Source organism: Ruditapes philippinarum, unplaced genomic scaffold, assembly GCF_026571515.1.
Source record: "Ruditapes philippinarum isolate M1 unplaced genomic scaffold, ASM2657151v2 ctg236_1_1_1_1, whole genome shotgun sequence".
Lineage (NCBI taxonomy): Eukaryota > Metazoa > Mollusca > Bivalvia > Venerida > Veneridae > Ruditapes > Ruditapes philippinarum.
The window spans coordinates 42234-59712 of record NW_026855129.1 but is presented as its reverse complement, the minus strand read 5'-3'; the positions used below and the strand labels follow the sequence as shown (position 1 = coordinate 59712).

Genomic DNA, 17479 nt, shown 5'->3' with positions numbered 1-17479 from the left:
ATAAACTCTGTATTATTATCATTGTTGACAGTTCTAGTAGTATTGGTAGTTTGGTTGCCATGTGCACGAGCAGTTTCTCGGGAGCAAATGCTAATTTGGAGAATATCTAAACACAAATGAAAACATAAGAGCTTAGATTACGATTGTGAAAGCATACTCGTGTATGGCATTCAAATATATTTCTAAATTATTCTGCTCTTAATTTCTGATATGAAATTCACTATATCAAATGCAGTTTTTATGCCCGCTGCTCTTGAAATATAAAACGAAATAAATGACTATTCAATTCAAATAGCAAAGATTACTATCTAATTGCAGTGAAAAATTGCCAAATATAATTAACATATAAATGATATCTAAAGGTTAATTTTGATAATCATTAATTCTTATTTTTGATTAAAGTTCCAGTTAGAGGTAAATCTAATAAATTACTTAAAATTTCATTTATTACTAAAAGATGTGCGGAAACATATTGAATTAAAAATAAATCAAACAGATTTGTTAAGAAGTTAAGGATGTTAGCCCCTCTACATTAAGCTTTTTTTTTCTGTTACTAGATAATGCGGAATTCCTCGGACATATTCATTGCGTTTACAATTATCATCCGACAAATCAACGGCTTAACAAGAAAAGATCTCTACTTCCCGATAAATTAATATATTTATCTATTTATCCTACAAATTTCGTATGAGTAAATATGTATGATAAGTAAGTGACCATTATCTGTAAAAACAGTTAAATTGTCAGTTACAAGATTATGCGGAATACTTCGGACATATCCCTCGCGTTAACATATTTGCTGCAAAGAATGTAACAAAGTATTCTGCAATATCTAAAACCTTGCAATTTGGCTAATTAAACAGATACCTATCTAAAAATAAAATTATTATATAGTGAAAATAGATATTAAAATTATGTGTTTAACTAGGAGCGGAAATGTGCTACAATATAATATTAAAATTTAAGAGTACATTTGTGTATTTGATATCGTTGAAAATTATCAAATCAAAAATCTAATTACGGTTTGATTGAAATTCATCAACTGAAATTATTTTGCAACCTGCAATCATCAAAATTAAACATTGATATTGGTTTTCATAGGTCTTTAGATAGCTTAAAATGCCAAATAATGTTAACTGTTTGGCAATTATTAGATAATTTGAAACGCTAAATAGAAAGGAAATGTTTTGATATTGAATCAAATTTGATTATAATGAAACGCAATTGTAATATTAAACACCATTTAATACGTTCGTTTGCTTAATTAAGTAATGTATTGCCATATATTTTGAAACGCTTAATACAGAGGAATGTTTTGATATTGAATCAAATTTGATTATAATGAAACGCATATTGCAATATTAAACACCATTTAATACTTTCGTTTGTTTAATTAAGTAATGTATTGCCATATATTTACAAGAATTTAATAAGTTTTTGTCCAGTGTATGTGACCCAATCTTCAGAAAAAAGGCAAATAACCCGAAAAAAACAAAACAAAGAAATAATTGGTACGATAATGACTGTAAGGGGAAACAAAAAGAATTTTATAGAAACTTGAATATTTATAGAGCATATAAAAACTACAGAAAATAGAATCAATATGGTAAAATCTAGAACGGAGTATAAAACATTAATTAAAAATAAAAAGCTTAATCACGATATTCAGGAAACCGAAAATTAGAAAAATTCCGTTATAAAAATGCAAAAGAATATTGGAAGCTATTAAAGAATACAGGTATAAGGGCAGAAAAACATAGTATATCCTGTACACATTTCGCCGAATACTTTAAAGCGATAAATAACCCAGATTCAATTTTTTTTTTCAACCGGACGATGACGCAATTTATTTTAACGAACGATATGTCAATGGGGAATTTCAGTGTATGTTTGATGAACTTGATTTAGAAATCACGGAAAATGAAATATTACGCGCATGCTCAGAACTTAAGAATGATCGTTCCGGAGGACCCGACTATTTTATAAATGAATTTTACAGATACGGAATAAACTCGCTACTGCCATATTTACTCAAGCTTTTCAACAAATTACTATCACAAGGTTATTTTCCCCAAATGTGGTCTGAAGGTTTCATAATACCTATCTATAAAAAAGGAGATAATAATTTATCCGGAAAATTACAAGGGAGTGACATTACTAAGTACCCTAGGTAAACTTTTTTCAAAAATACTTAATACACGTCTTAATAATTGGGCAGAGAACTATCACGTTTACATTGACGCGCAAGCAGTATTTAGGTCAAAGATGGGAACTGTAGATAATATTTTTGTATTACAAAGTATAATTAATCCTATAATTTCTGAAAATAAACGTCTTTTTGTTTGCTTCGTTGACTTTACAAAAGCATTTGATTTTATTGTTAGGGATAATCTATGGTTAAAGCTAATAAAATTAGGAGTCAGGGGAAAAGTAATGAAAGTTTTGAAATCTATGTATACAAACGTCAAATCCAGAATTAAATTATCAAATACATTGAGCGAAACTTTCATGTGTTCATTAGGGGTCCGTCAAGGGGACAGCTTGTCCCCTTTTCTCTTTTCTATGTACATAAATGACTTAGAAGATACTTTTATATTAAAGGGTTTTAAAGGCATAGACTTAGGTACTCTAAAATTGTTCTTATTATTATATGCGGACGACATTGCTATTATATCGGAAACAAAAGAAGATCTTCAAAATGGATTAAATATTTTAAAAGATTATTGCGACGAATGGAAACTAAAACTAAACGTTAATAAAACAAAAATAATGGCTTTTAAAAAGGGAGGGAGAAATCAGCAGAATTTAAGATTTTTATATGGAAATACAGAAATTGAAATAGTAAATAAATTCCACATATTTAGGAATCGTTTTTACAGTGGGAGGATCATTTTCCAAAACTTTCGAAGCACTTTCAGGACAAGCATTAAAGGCAATTTTTAAGCTTAACTCTTATATGCAAAACTTTCCTAATATCTCAGTTTCACATACACTCGACCTTTTTGACAAGTTAATAACACGTATTTTAAGCTATGGATGCGAGGTATGGGGTTTTATGGAAGCAAAAAAGATAGAAAATATACATTTGAAATTTTGCAAAAATTTATAAGGCCACAAACTCAAGATAACTTCGTTTACGGAGAATTAGGCAGAGAACAATTAATACAGCTTAGAATGATACGAATTTTAAAATTTTGGTTTAAAATTTTGAAATCGGAACAACATTAATTTGTACATTAAAAAAGTTTACGATATGATGATCTTTAATACAGAGCAAAAACCAAATTATAAATGTTGGGCAAATTCAATTAAACAATTACTTCAGAGACTAGGGTTTTATCATGTTTGGGTTAATCAGGGAGTGGGAAATGAAATTTTATTTTTGAACTTGGTAAAACAGAGACTTAAAGATAACTACATGCAAAACTGGACTGAATCTCTACGCAATTCATCAAGAGCTTCCCTTTACATTCTTTTTTCAAACTTTGATTTTAAATTGTATCTTGAACAAATTAACATTCAGAAATTTAGAATAGCATTAACAAGATTTAGAGTTTCAGCACATAGGTTATTAATTGAAACAGGGAGATGGCATAAACCAAACAAAATTTCAAGAAATGAAAGAAAATGTATAATATGTAACAAACTCGAGGATGAATACCATTTTTTATTAGAATGTACTTTATATTGTGATATAAGAACGAAGTATTTACCAAAGTACTACTGGAAAAGACCAAACATACCTAAATTTATCGAATTAATGTCAAATGAATCGACTACTATAATAAAAAAACTGTCCACTTTTATTTATAAAGCTTTTGAAATCCGTACACCGATTTACTTTTCTTAAAAATATTTTCACTCACACTTTTCTCCTACAACGTCATTTTTACAAGTATATATTAATAATCTGTTTTGTTTAATCATTCAATACTTAAAAATATACATTTTATATGTAAGTGTAATGCACATGTGTATTTGATTATTAGTTCATGTTATATTATGCAATATTAAGTTTCTTCTAGTAAAACATACATATTTATATGTGATTGTAATGTATTAAATCACAAGTTCAGGTTCTACTGTGAATTATTAAGTTTCTTCCGGTTAGAACATAATGCAATTTATTTTATTTACTTTTTTTATTTCTTAGTGTTTAAAAGCTTTATGCATGCAACACAATTAATTCTATTAAGAATTGTTACATAAAATGTGTAATTACATGTCTTTTAGAGACTATTATATGTCATTGTTATATGTCACCATTGACCTATATTTATTATTAAATGATTGATTGTATACCATGACACTCATGGGTTTGTAACCTTTTGTGAATAAAGATTATTATTATTATCTATATTTAACCACAGATTAATATAAATTGAGTATTCCTCTAATATTCTATAATAATCATCATTCTTTTAACACTAAGATGAAGTAAGATTCAATTAATTTTGCTTATTGAAAATTTAATTGTAAAACTAGAATATAAACAAAACCGACATGAATGTCATTATTTAGATATTTTCTCGTCTCAATGGACCTACGACATCAGATTAAAAGTGATGAGTACCAATGCAACTTTAGCGTCAATGCATTTACATTTTCTGAATTATTCTAAACCTTTTTTAGTTAGCCGGTGCAAAGGGGCGTATGCAAATCTTAAAGTTTCATTCGTTGCCTCTAACGCTTTTAAACTTACCATTTGTCCCGTCTGTTGTTAACACAAAGTCCGGCAAATGGCCGTAAGAGTCCCAATGTGAAATATTTTGTAATATTATTTGGGAAAAACTTTGAGCGAAACCTGAAATTCAATCAGTTATGAAAATGATACTAAGAAAATGTTAATTGTTGAAATATTGAAATCAATAATAGTAAATAAAATATGTATGCGCGGTTTGTGTTGATTTTTAGCAAAAAGTTCTTTCAATAATTTTCACAAATTGTTCAAACCATACTGATATAGAACATGTAATTTTCATCATAATATGATTCAAATTATACCATTATCCCCTAAATGCCCTCTTCTAAAACTTGTTGGTGCTAAAGATTACCTTCGGGACAACCATTGTCTGTACCATAAATGCTGAAGTCCCAATTTGGCCAAGAGCCGATATCTACAGATACGTTACTTCTGACTTTATAACAAAAACTAAATTTTAACCCGTTTAGACTCGGCGAAACAAGCATATGTCTGTCTGACGTTTCAAAGAACTCTTCTTTGGATACGTTAATTACTTTCCCCTTTGTGCCACTGATTCGCACATGCGCATATTGAATACTTTGCCATGTGATGTCAATGTAACCTTCCTGCCATCCATACATTGAAGATTCCGGGCATCCGTGACTCGTCATTGGTAAAACGTATGGGCCTGGAGGCCACAGACTTACGCTGTCAGCCTTCTCCTCTGTAAATATAGATAATATAAGTTCATATTCATACTCCTTTATCCTATGTTTTAAGTTTTGGCGTTCCATTTCTTTAAGATCATTTACGATGTTTTTTTCTCTGGTTATATAATCTTTTCTACCAAATTATCGTACAGTTTAATCTTTTTTTATATAAATCATTTCATTTTTCGTCCAAATATATGAATAGTATCAGCTTACCTGGAACAAAAGTTTCACAGTTAATGTCATATCCTTTCCTTTGTGTGCATGTCTTGAGCGTATGTTTTGGTGCCTGTTGGTTTTCTAACAATGCCGATACAACTCCTATTTGCAATGTTATACATTTCAATTACTTTAAAAATATAGTGATAAATACTAAAGTAACACATATTTTATAGGAATACAAAACAATGAGAGATAAATAAAGTCGACTTGTAGGGTATAAGACTGATTACCATTATAAGTATGCTCAACATATATTTATGACCAGGAAAATATTATACATTTACCTTACATTACAATTAAAAAAAATATGTACTAATATGAAATCTAAGAAAATATTTCATAGTCAAATAAAGAGCGAACTATCACATGCTTTTTGTTATTCATATGAAATAGTAGCCATCGTTAAGCATGACCGAATAAGCCTTTTGAAGTACAGATTTTGGTTGGTTTTAAAATTAATATTTGTTTAGTGTTTCCTTTATTGTTTAGTTATCTGTTTAGTTTTTTTGTGACTGCTTGCTTGTTTGTTTACTGTAATTAAATATATCTCAGTCGAATAAATACAGCAATTTCGGTTTATTGAACATGTTTTATTGTTATTATCAAACATTTTCATGTTCTGCTTTCGCCGGTGCTTGGGGGCGTTGACGGTAACTTGCACTTTCCAGTACAGTCCATGAACAGACTCAATCAAAACCGAGCCTGCAACATTTTCAATTAAGTCGTTTTGGGCGTTCTCTGTGGATTTCGTTTTTTTTATCTATTTTATTAATAAAGCTAGATCCGCATGTTATAGGTAGTTTAGCAATTCTCTGATCGACAGTTTTTTTGTGAATATCATTTATTTGAAAGTAGATGTCTAACTATCTTGAAACATTAAAGCTTCACAGAGGTTCTTAAAAATCATCTTCGAAATATTCCTTTGCAACAATGGTGTATGTGAAGTGCATTAGCTAAATTAATGTGGCTGTATTCACAAAGACATTGCTAATTGATAGATTGAAACATTCCCAAAGGAGTAGGTAGACATTCTGGATTTGCATAGAGGCAAAGTAATTTCAACCTTGGCGGTATTTGTTGGTTTGTTAAGTGATTGATTTATATGGCAATGCAGCATGCCATTTTTAATAAACAGACAACACAACAATTAGGTGGTTTGATGATTAAAGTAGAAGTATAATGTTGCAGACGGCATTAACTATTAAAAAGCAATACATTAGGAGAAGCATAAAACCTAGAGACTTTAACGGAGAAAGTGTTTGCAAGATAACAACGTGCTTGTAAACATATCTTTGTGAAAGCATATGCCAGAGGTTTCAAAAACTTGTACTTTTCATTTGATTATTGTTCTTTTTCTAGATTGCGCGCTTAGATTTTTAGACATTTATAGTGCTGCAAACATACGGTTATCTTTCTTCTATAACGGGATGCATAATACCATACATGTCTTCTGGTAACGAACAAGCGCATGAAATATGATTCCGACTTGTTAATATCAAATGACAGTAATTTGATACGAATTAGTTAAGTGCTATAGAGGCAATAAAACACGTTTCAGGGTCGTTAAAAATTAGGGACTATGTATAGACATTTCTCATTTTATAACTTGAGACTTAAGTATTTTTCAAATAACTTTCCTACACTGAACATTTTTGCAAGTACTAGTACTAATCTATATAAAATACACATCATGAGTCGATCATATATTGTTCAGCAGTTTCAGAAAAAATGACACTTTCATTTCATCATCATGATGTTTTGTAAAGGATAATTCCTTTTATAAAATAATTAGTTTTAGTTTAATGAGTACAACGTCAATAATGATTATAAATGCAGGATTACTTGCCAGCAAAGAAAGTCGCTGTTAGCATTTAAAAGACAGTGAATGGTAAAGATAGCAAAAGGAAATTGGTTTAAGTTTCTGTCAAAGCAATTGCGTGAGGTGACGCAAATTCTTCACATACAGTTATCGAAAACAATGTACCCAAATTACGTTCTTAGATATACGACATTAACATTTCTATACACCTGCTGTTTGCTCATCATACATTTCATTAATGTCATTTTTGATAGTTTTATGTTTTTCTTCGTGTTTCTGTAAATGCGTAGTGCCCCCCGGGCATGAACATATCCTTTATTGCATCCCTTAACATCATATGATCAATTTCACGATTAAATTTACCAGTTTGTTTATGCCGTTTAACAGTGTCAATATCTTTAATTGCATCATACAACATCGTATTATCTATTTCATGGTTAAATTGTCCAGTATGTCTAGCCTGTTTATGCCTTTTCAAAGTCAGAGCAAACGATTTACTATTGATATTGCTTTAGTTCAGAGCTAAGGTGAGATTTTATGATCGGAATGTGTCCGACGTCCACCGTTCGTTGTCCGTCGTCCACCGTTCTTCACACTTTCTTTAAACAACATTCCTCCTAAATCCTTTTATGGATTTAATCAAACTTAGCAGGATTGATTCTTAGGTGGTCCTATACAACAGGTACATAGATATTTCCAGTATGATTCATAAGCAGATAAACTAAGCTAAAAATGAGAGCTTTAAAAAATCTTCTTCTTTAGATGCTTGGCATATAGCATCACCTCGTGGTACTTTTCTTCAAAAAATTATATCAATCATGCCCCTGTGGTGAAAAAAGCTCCGTCCTCGCAGTTTCCTAGCTTGCATAGGCTTATCTAGGGTTATACATTTACGTCTTTTTATAACTGCAATGCCTTTGGATATTTGACTTTAAGCATTGATATATAAATCATGCCCCTAATGTCAAATTGACTTAGCCCCGGGACTTTGTTTATATAGACTAATAAGGAAAATACATTAAAATTTTCTTTTGTGAAACTACAAGTCCAAGAGTTTAGCTATTTGTCTTGTAGCATTACCTAGTAAACCACTACAAAAGCTAATAAGTTATGAGGTCAAAAATGGCGGGGTTCAAGGGCCACATATTTTACATAGACTAGTATAATCAAATTGTCTCAAAACTCAACTTCTGACAGTTAAGTGCCATGAGTTTACATATATTGCATGCCCCATCACCTTATGGTCTTATACAAAAACAATATAATTCATCTCCCTGGTGTCAAATTTGGCCAAACCGAGGGATCAAATAGTTTATGCAAACCTGTTTAAAACAATTAACTTTAGCATTCTATTGTGAAACTACTATGCCAATATAATTATTCTTCTTTAAGATTACAGGCAACGTAAGGTCAATGTTTTACAACCCATTTGGTGAATAATACCATAAGGAGTTCTTTTGTCGGATAGATCCAGATGTCATTCAGATGCTAACAACTCAAACCTATTATTATTGAACTGCTGTTCAATCATAAGGTGAAGGCATAAAATACTTTATTTCTTTATATCATGTAATTTAATAAAATGGTCATGATAAGATCAGATGTTTAAACAAACAAATAAGATGAAAGGAAACAAGTTTTCGTTTACCATCTCTTATAATTTATAGATAAGACAGCAAATGAATCCATCGGCTTGGATTTATTTAACTTCAATAGGAATAAGTTCTGGATAATTGAAATAAATACTTAAAACAAATCTTAGATACATGTTTATGAAAATGGCGTTTTTCGCATTCTTCTTTAATGACGACATTTTTGAATACATAAACGTCGCAACTACAAACCTGCAAACTTGATTGCACAATAATACAGTGTTCAAATTATGATAAATCCTAGCATGACATTTTCCGGTTATGCCCCAAGGTCCCAATTTTGTCAAGATCCATTTTTCTACCAGACACTTTGGTGTACTCCAAATGTCAATGAATGTTGCGCTTTTTGAGCTGCGCCGCTGTGGCTTTTTCATGGTTATTTCAACTGAATGCCATTAAAATTAAAAATATTTTGGAATTTAATACATGAACCCTCAAACTCTCCGTAAGTATAAATTTAATGAAGAATACATGAACTTTGTCAGAATTATTCTGGATAATTCTTCGTCTAAATAATTTTTCTTCTGTCAATATTAATCCCACCCTTTGAGTCAATTTAGTTTATAAAGATTAGTCTTGGAAACTTATTTAAGTCTTCTTTTGTGAAACTACAACGTCAAGAGTTTAGGTATTTGCCATGAAGCAGTCTCTGACAGCCTGGAGATAAAATGACAAACCCAATATAAATTCATTACTGGCTTTACCCTTTTCTAGCTTGAATCTCTCGCGAGCGCTCCAGAGCCATCATGGCTCATTGTAACGATTAATAGAACAAAGATACTCACCGTTAGCGAGCAACTGCAACCATGTGTTTTTATTATTAAGAGTTTTGAGTAACGTTTCACGCAATTCATTTATCAGTTATGACAATCAATTTTTCAAAGTCGACATCGTGTATGTACATGTCTTTCGTGTATGTATAATAGTAATAGTGATTCCTACGATTTAGTGTCTGAGAACTCACAAAGCTTATATTAATGTGTTTAAAAGGATCTGTTTCAAACTCTTGTATTTGTGCTTCTGTTTTTAACCATATATTTATAAACTCAATGTTGGCCAAGATGGAATTTAAGTAAGATAAACTTGTTCAAGGCTTTAGGGACTATTAATAAAATGATTCTTAAAAGCGCAAAAGTTTACATATGAAGGCATTCCTTATAAACAGTATTAATCGGATCGAGTCTGCAATTAACAACTGTATTTAAACAATTGTGCAGAGATGACAAGTCAAGACAATATTTTACTAAGCTTTAAAAGATTATTTGAATTTAATACTATAAGTAAGAACATGTTATTGACAGGTCTGAACATATATTATGTAATAGCATAATTTAATGCATGCATATATATTCTATTCTATTATTGTAAATTTATATAAAACTGATGCATATGTGCACTGCTGTATTTTTGGTTTTTTTCTTAAATAAACGCGATTACTATAAATCTGGTGAAAATAATTCTGGTATTTTTGACAATATTTCTGCAGTTATACAAATGTTTACCAATCATTGCTTTGAAACTGTTTAAACTAGAATAATTTCACTTTGATAAAACTAGAATAATTATAATTTAATATAAACAAGACATTTCACTATGTCAATTCAAAAATAATTTTACACACATGCAAATACATTTTACTTAAAAAAGACCTTTATTCGTGTCATACAAAGTAATTTTACTCTATCAGTTGCAAAGTATCAGTTACACTGCCCATTAGAAAGTATTTTTCTGCCTTGTGAAAAGTTACTCTTTGTTTTCAAGACTTTACTCTTGCCAAGCAAAGAAGCTTCCCTATCACACTTTAAAGTTATCTAACTTTCTTCATTGCAAAATATGATTTACTCTGTCTACACCAAAGAAATTTTCTTTCTTTATTTCAAAGTACCTTTTCGTCTTCCCATTTCAAAGTAATTTTATTCTGTCTGTTCATAAGTTCTCTGTCCGTTGTAACGTAGTAATTACAAGTATACTCTAGCAATTGCATATAATTACTTTATTCTGCCAAATTCAAAGTAATTGAGTTCTGTCCGTTGCAAAATAATTTTACTGTACCCATTACAAGTTATTCCATTATACCTATGACACCACACCACTGAAAGTGTTTCTTTCATGGACGACCCAAACACATACATATGTAAATAATTGAAATTAAATTCAAAATATAATGAATACGATTTTCTTCACATATTAACTAATTAAATATAAATGACAATCATACTAGAAATAAAACAAACATACCTAAAATAATGAAGCATATTGTCAAATACAAGTTCAATTGACAAATCATTCTTCTGTACTGTTTTATTTTGACGAAGCGATGCATCGGTTTGTCACAAGTTATAATGCTAAGCATCTTTCTACAACGGCTTTATATACATATAATGATATCGTAAATCTGCTCGCGAGAGGGAGAGGTCGTGATCACATGACTTCTGTCGCAACATGAGGACTTAACATGATTGTCTGGGAGAGAATTGTCTTTTAATTTGACATGAAATGACTTACACTGATACAAATACGACTGCTGCAAATATAATTATATAGAGTGAGGGTCTGTTTCATTAAATAATGATAGTTGATGTCCAATTGTTGAAGACTGAGGATGCATTACTGAATTGATAAATCAATCAATCAATCAATCAATAAATCAAGTATTTAACTGACTATATAATTATGAATAAATCAGGCTTACGAATTAGATATTTAACTATTTAAAGATGGATCGAATGTGACAAAATACCCTAATAACTAATAAATCGAAAAACATTACATAACATGTGAAAATTGTTTCATTGGCTTTAAGTCTTTTCCTCTTTTCCAAAAGACGGTCAAACAAAGCCGTAAACTGATTGAATGTTTGTAATATTGGTTAAAAAGACCTTATCCGTCTTTGTATGATACAAATATAAATCATCAGACGAACCACGCATATAAGCTGCAATAGTTCCAAAATTACTGCGCGTTATTAAGAGCGTATCACAAAAGGATAACATTAATTGCTCGAATAAAACCGTGTAGAGACCCTCGCAAATATCTGTCTCTCTGTCTACCTTCTTAAATCTGTCGACGTGAACTATTGTGCGATTTATATTGAAAACATTTTTGAAATTATTCATGGCGCCTTGCCTGACGTCGTTAGAATCTGTGGCAATATATATGGCATATTTTCTTGGATTTTTAAACCGTTTCAAGAACGAAAATATCGTTCCTTCTTTAGGTGAACCTTTTGGTAGATTGTTATCACCTGGGATTGAAGGGTTTTTACCGATCCTTATATGACTGCATACAAGATGCCTACCGTTGGTATTAGTTCGAATGAATTCAGCAAGTTCATTTCTGAGTCGTTGTTTTGGTCTGAACAATGTGTGGATAACTAAATGAACAATTTCTGGTCTAGTCATATTGACGATCCATTTCATTTGTTTTTCGACGTCTTTATGCAATTTTATGCTGTCCATCACGGGAACATACGCATTCAAGAACAGCACAATCTTCTTTCGTGTCCAAAGTTTCTCAAAGTCTATACTTGATATCTTACCATAAAACCCTCTATTTCCCCCAACATGATTTTCTTCCGTTGTATTTTGCGCTGGTATTGTGTCCAGATATCTTTTACACTTTGTCCAATTGAAGATAAAAGGGTCCATAAAATTCTCTAGTTCGCATGGCTTGTCCATATAAATGGCAAACGTTCTGTTTGTTAGTAACGCCAGCAGGAATGAAGACACTATTCCCTTTTCTCTGTCGCCCCATCCCCCACAAAGACCCCTACTGCATTTATAAAGCAAAAACTGTCTTTTCGAACAGTCAACTTCGTCATCGATTATGATATTTCTAAGGGTCTCGTCTCTTAAAACTCGTATGTCACGATGTGTTTGAAAGATAGAATTGTCAATGCTTCTTGTAAATGGACTTGCTGATTTTAAAACTTTCTGTGTACCAGAAAATAAATCATTAAGATTTTTGTCAGTTTCCCAGAACGCCTTGATTCCGTCAGATGTTTGAAAAATTTGGTAAAAGGTAGCAGCAGAATCGGTCCGTGTATAGATGAAGCAAAGACTTGATATGCCCAAACATGCTAGTATCTGTAAAACAAATTAATTTATGAGTATTATATTGAATATTTTGACATTGATCGCAAATCATACTAATGTACTAGTTATACTATACTTGTAACTAATTTGCTTTGAGGACTGTCGCTATAGTTTTAAAATAAACATATAAGCAGTGTAAAAATTATTTCGTAAGACTCATTTAAAATTTGCAGTATCTGAGAACATCATTATAAAATAAAGAGAAAAAATATTACCGTTCTTGGTCTTATTTTTGAGTATTTGCCCATATTTTGATTTTTTTCATGTAACGTAATTTCGAGGACATATAACGTATAAGTCTTAATAACATTTTAGCATTGTTACTTTTAGTTTATGTTTCCTATCATTTGTCACATTACAAATTTTTATGGAGTTCAATAATACCAGTCCTTGTGTTTTCTTTTGTTTGGTTGAGATAAAGAGACTGGAAATTCATTTCAAATAGGGGGTGAAGGTATACATATTTTTGAAACTTTTGCATAATCTCTAAAACTAGAAAGTAAATTAGCTGTATAAATGCATATTATCTACCCTTGAGATTAGCAAATAAATCCAACCTAAAGTGCAGATAACTCCAAAATCGAGATTTTTTTACTCTTTCAATGGTTCTTTCTGTGTCAACGTGCAAATTTAAATAAATTCTCTGATAGAGTTTTCATTGTGTGTACAAATCTTTATCAAAACTTTATAGCGCTCATCTTGAAAGATCCTGTGCGTTGTGATCAAAGTGGTTAACCACACTATTTGAAATTATATATATGTACATAATTATGCAAATAAAACCATTTTCTAGCATCGAAGAATATGTGTAAAATGTACTGCAAAATTTTGTGCATATTATATGTAATCATTAAAATATATGCATTCATTTCTTATTGTAAAATTTGACTTAAACTTTATAGAAAATAATTTTTATTACCTCCCTTTAATATCTTTATTAATGATACCTTTTGGAACCTACAATATTGATAAATCTTAATTTGAGCATCATGTTTATGATTAAAAACTATTTTGATCTGTAACACTGCAATAAGGATTTTATTATTTATATTGGAAATATGAATCAATGTTAGACAAGCGCTCCGGAATCGAGGTGGCTCGTCTTCAGTTCTTCACAAGAACACGACTTATTTTAAAAACAGAATATGACCGTATTGTTTTATTACTAAATCAAATCGGAACAGGTGTTATAAAAACACCTTTATGTGGGCTGCCATAAGCGGATTATAAAACTTTAAAACATGTACCGATGTATGTATATTGAAAGCCGAATATGGCCAGGGTTACAGCTTCAAATTAAAGTATTTGACTTGGCTTGAAAACATTTTTGTTTATATATACAAAACCACCAATAACAAGCTATACTTAGATTTGTTTTCAAAAAAGTTTTTTAAAGGGAAATAAAATAACATTTTCTAAACTGTTTAAACATGTGACGATAATATTCTTAAAAAATGCATGAAAAATCCAAAATGTTCCTACTAAAATACAGTAAAGCCGTTTGAGTTAATAGCGTTTTAATACACTCAACCCAGCCTCAAAGTGAACTGCAGCCTTACAAGAAATATTCAGTCGATATTAAAGTGTTCATATTTACAAGATAGAGACTTCATTAATTCAAAACATGTGTTTTCTGCTCACCATACTTCAATTGAGTCTGTTAACATTTCATTTCTCTTGCACACATGTTTTTACCAATAACAAGACTGTCTATTTGAATTGCTGGGTTACGGTTAAAGAATTGTCTCAGCAATTTTCCAATTCTGTATATTTATTGAATATAAACATTTAAAACAGATGCAAGGATTTAATTTTGTTTGCTTTATTTTTTTTTGTCATATACAATAATACCTTAACAGTCTCAAGCTTGATATTCTATAATATACATTTCAACTTGAATATATAATGTCTAATTAGATGAAATAACAATAATTGATTTGCATTTTAAATCTTGATACACATCCACTTCTTCTATAACCATAACAAGTTTTTAACTTTATCATAACAGTTACGTACAATGGATTTTCTTTTAAAAAGGATAAAATTATGTTGTTTGTTAGGCAATAGTAAAATTTAGCAATAAGTTGCGAAGTAAAACGCATTTGTATACACATTCTATGAAATACACCAAATGATAATTTTATGTAACATTGTTTTTAATTGGTGGATATATACCATTAATCCCGTAAATTCTTTAGCGTTTGGTTTCAAATCATATATTATTTATTTAGCTATGTTATCTTCCATGTTTTATGACTTTTCGTTTAAAAAATAAACCTATAATTGAGGTCAATGTCACTTTTTATGGACTGATACGTGACCACGTCCCGACCAACTGCAAAAAGCGTAAAATTGTTAGATAAAGGATAATATAATATAGATCACTTTGAAAGAGAAAAATATGTTGATTAAACGAGTAGATAATAATTGAAAATTAGATATTACCATAAGAAGAGGTTTTCGTTGAAAAACCGTATGCATGTTCATTATTTGCTCTTTATATCTGCTCTTCAATAACGTAATTTCCAAAGAAAAAAATCCGTCCTTTTAGCAATCAAGCATATGAAATAATATAATAATAATAAAATGATGTTAAGTTATCACATTACATAATATAGATTTGAAAACACATTTGGTCTAAGGCCAAGAGTTTTCAATATTGTTGTTCCTCGTTGTACTGGATTGTTATAATATTATAATGTCATGATAATCCTAGAAATGCAGTAATCGTTAAGTATTAGAGTGTCTATTTAATCTAAGTTATAAAATACATAAGACAATATTTTATATATACTTTAAGCGCTACTAGACTACATGAATATTGCTCATTAACATGATCTGATATTCTTGTTAACCATTTAATGGATCAAATATTTTAGTTGAAACTGAATCAAGCCAAGGGCGACAATTAATTCAAGTTAACTTGACAGTGTATATTCACCGTGCATATTCAGAAACGCAGGAATGTGCAATTAACGTAAAAGCAACGCCGAATCAGTGCAACGCCATTGCCAAAACGAATAACACAATAAGTAAACGAACCAAAATATTTTATTCTAAATCAAATTTAAAGAGTTGAATTAGCGCATACGGATGTTACGACATAATACTTTAACCAGTATTACAATTTTTTTCAGGAATTTGTTTACTTTCTTAGATCATTCGCGAGAAAGACAACCTGATTACCGTTTTGTAGGTGACTTTTGTGTTTCGTCAAATAAATATATACATTAAACACATTTAAAACTTTATTTTTTTCATATTCTGTATACCTAAGACATTTGTCAAACTACAAGTGTCGTATAACAATAGAAGGAAGCTGGTAAAATAAGATTTAGCTACTTTTAATGAAATAACCGCCGTTGCTTCAGTGTTTCATTCACGAATTCGGCGTTACCCCGTAAAAATGGTCTCAATTATGTTTTATCTGCTAAATTAAGTGTAATATGACACAAGTAGATTGAAAAATGTCTCAGGTACACCGAATAATTATAAAGTTATATCTACGTTATTGTATTTAAAGGTATCAACGAAACTAAAAGTCGCCATCAATACGTTAGTCAGGTCGTCATTTTCATGAATAATCTTGAAAAATAAACATTTTCATGGACATGTTTTTAATGAAGTTTTAAGTAAAATGTCTAATCAACCGTATGCGCTAACTCATTTCTTCCAATTTGGTGTACAATAAAAATATTGGTCCCTTTACTTATCGCGTTCGTTGCTCGTTTAAGCCACTAAATTGCACAATTCTGCGTTACTTTATCACAATTCCTGCGTTATTTGCACATTCCTGTAGTACTGGATATACACGGTGATATTAAAGCGCGCATTTAAAATGAACAGTGAGATATATAGAAAATCCCGGGGGCAGGGGTACTTTTCAGATAATGGAATCACATACGTGACAGAACTGTCTATATGGTCAAAATGTTAAAATGTTATGTATGCATTTTTAAGCAGACAATATATATGAACGAATAAGAATATTTAATTTACAAGTTTTAGGTTCTGGCAAGAGGACATCGCATCAGGGGTATGTTTTTCCTTATATTTTTAAAGGACATTAGCATTCTGAAATTACTTTATTTTTTCATCTCAAGAAATGACAAACCTGTGGGGGTTAATATTTTAAAAATGGATGCCGAATGTTTAAATGATTTGTCAAAGAATCAAAGAAGTATTTTGATTTTTTTCAAATAAAATATAAGATTGGTTAAACTTTATTGAGTGACAAAAAAAACAAAAGATAGATCAGAGTTATGGCGATGAGTACCTTTCTGGATATTATGACAACA

The 17479-nt window shown here is 30.5% G+C and overlaps 1 protein-coding gene across 2 annotated transcripts; it reads right to left on the bottom strand.

Moving 5' to 3' along the window:
• Positions 1-5060: 5060 nt before the first annotated feature.
• Positions 5061-15772, bottom strand: LOC132742198 (uncharacterized). Of its 2 annotated transcripts, XR_009627401.1 has the most exons (4): positions 15627-15772; positions 11326-13172; positions 5611-5715; positions 5061-5408 (listed from the first exon to the last, which is right to left on the bottom strand). XR_009627401.1 is itself a non-coding variant. In XM_060730530.1 (2 exons), exons 1-2 carry the CDS (start codon positions 15666-15668, stop codon positions 11916-11918), a joined length of 1299 nt encoding a protein of 432 aa, XP_060586513.1. In that variant the 5' UTR covers positions 15669-15772; the 3' UTR covers positions 10342-11915. The 2 variants fall into 2 exon arrangements, 1 of the variants encoding a protein (XP_060586513.1); XM_060730530.1 differs by lacking the exons at positions 5061-5408; positions 5611-5715 and having other exon boundaries at positions 10342-13172.
• Positions 15773-17479: the final 1707 nt, after the last annotated feature.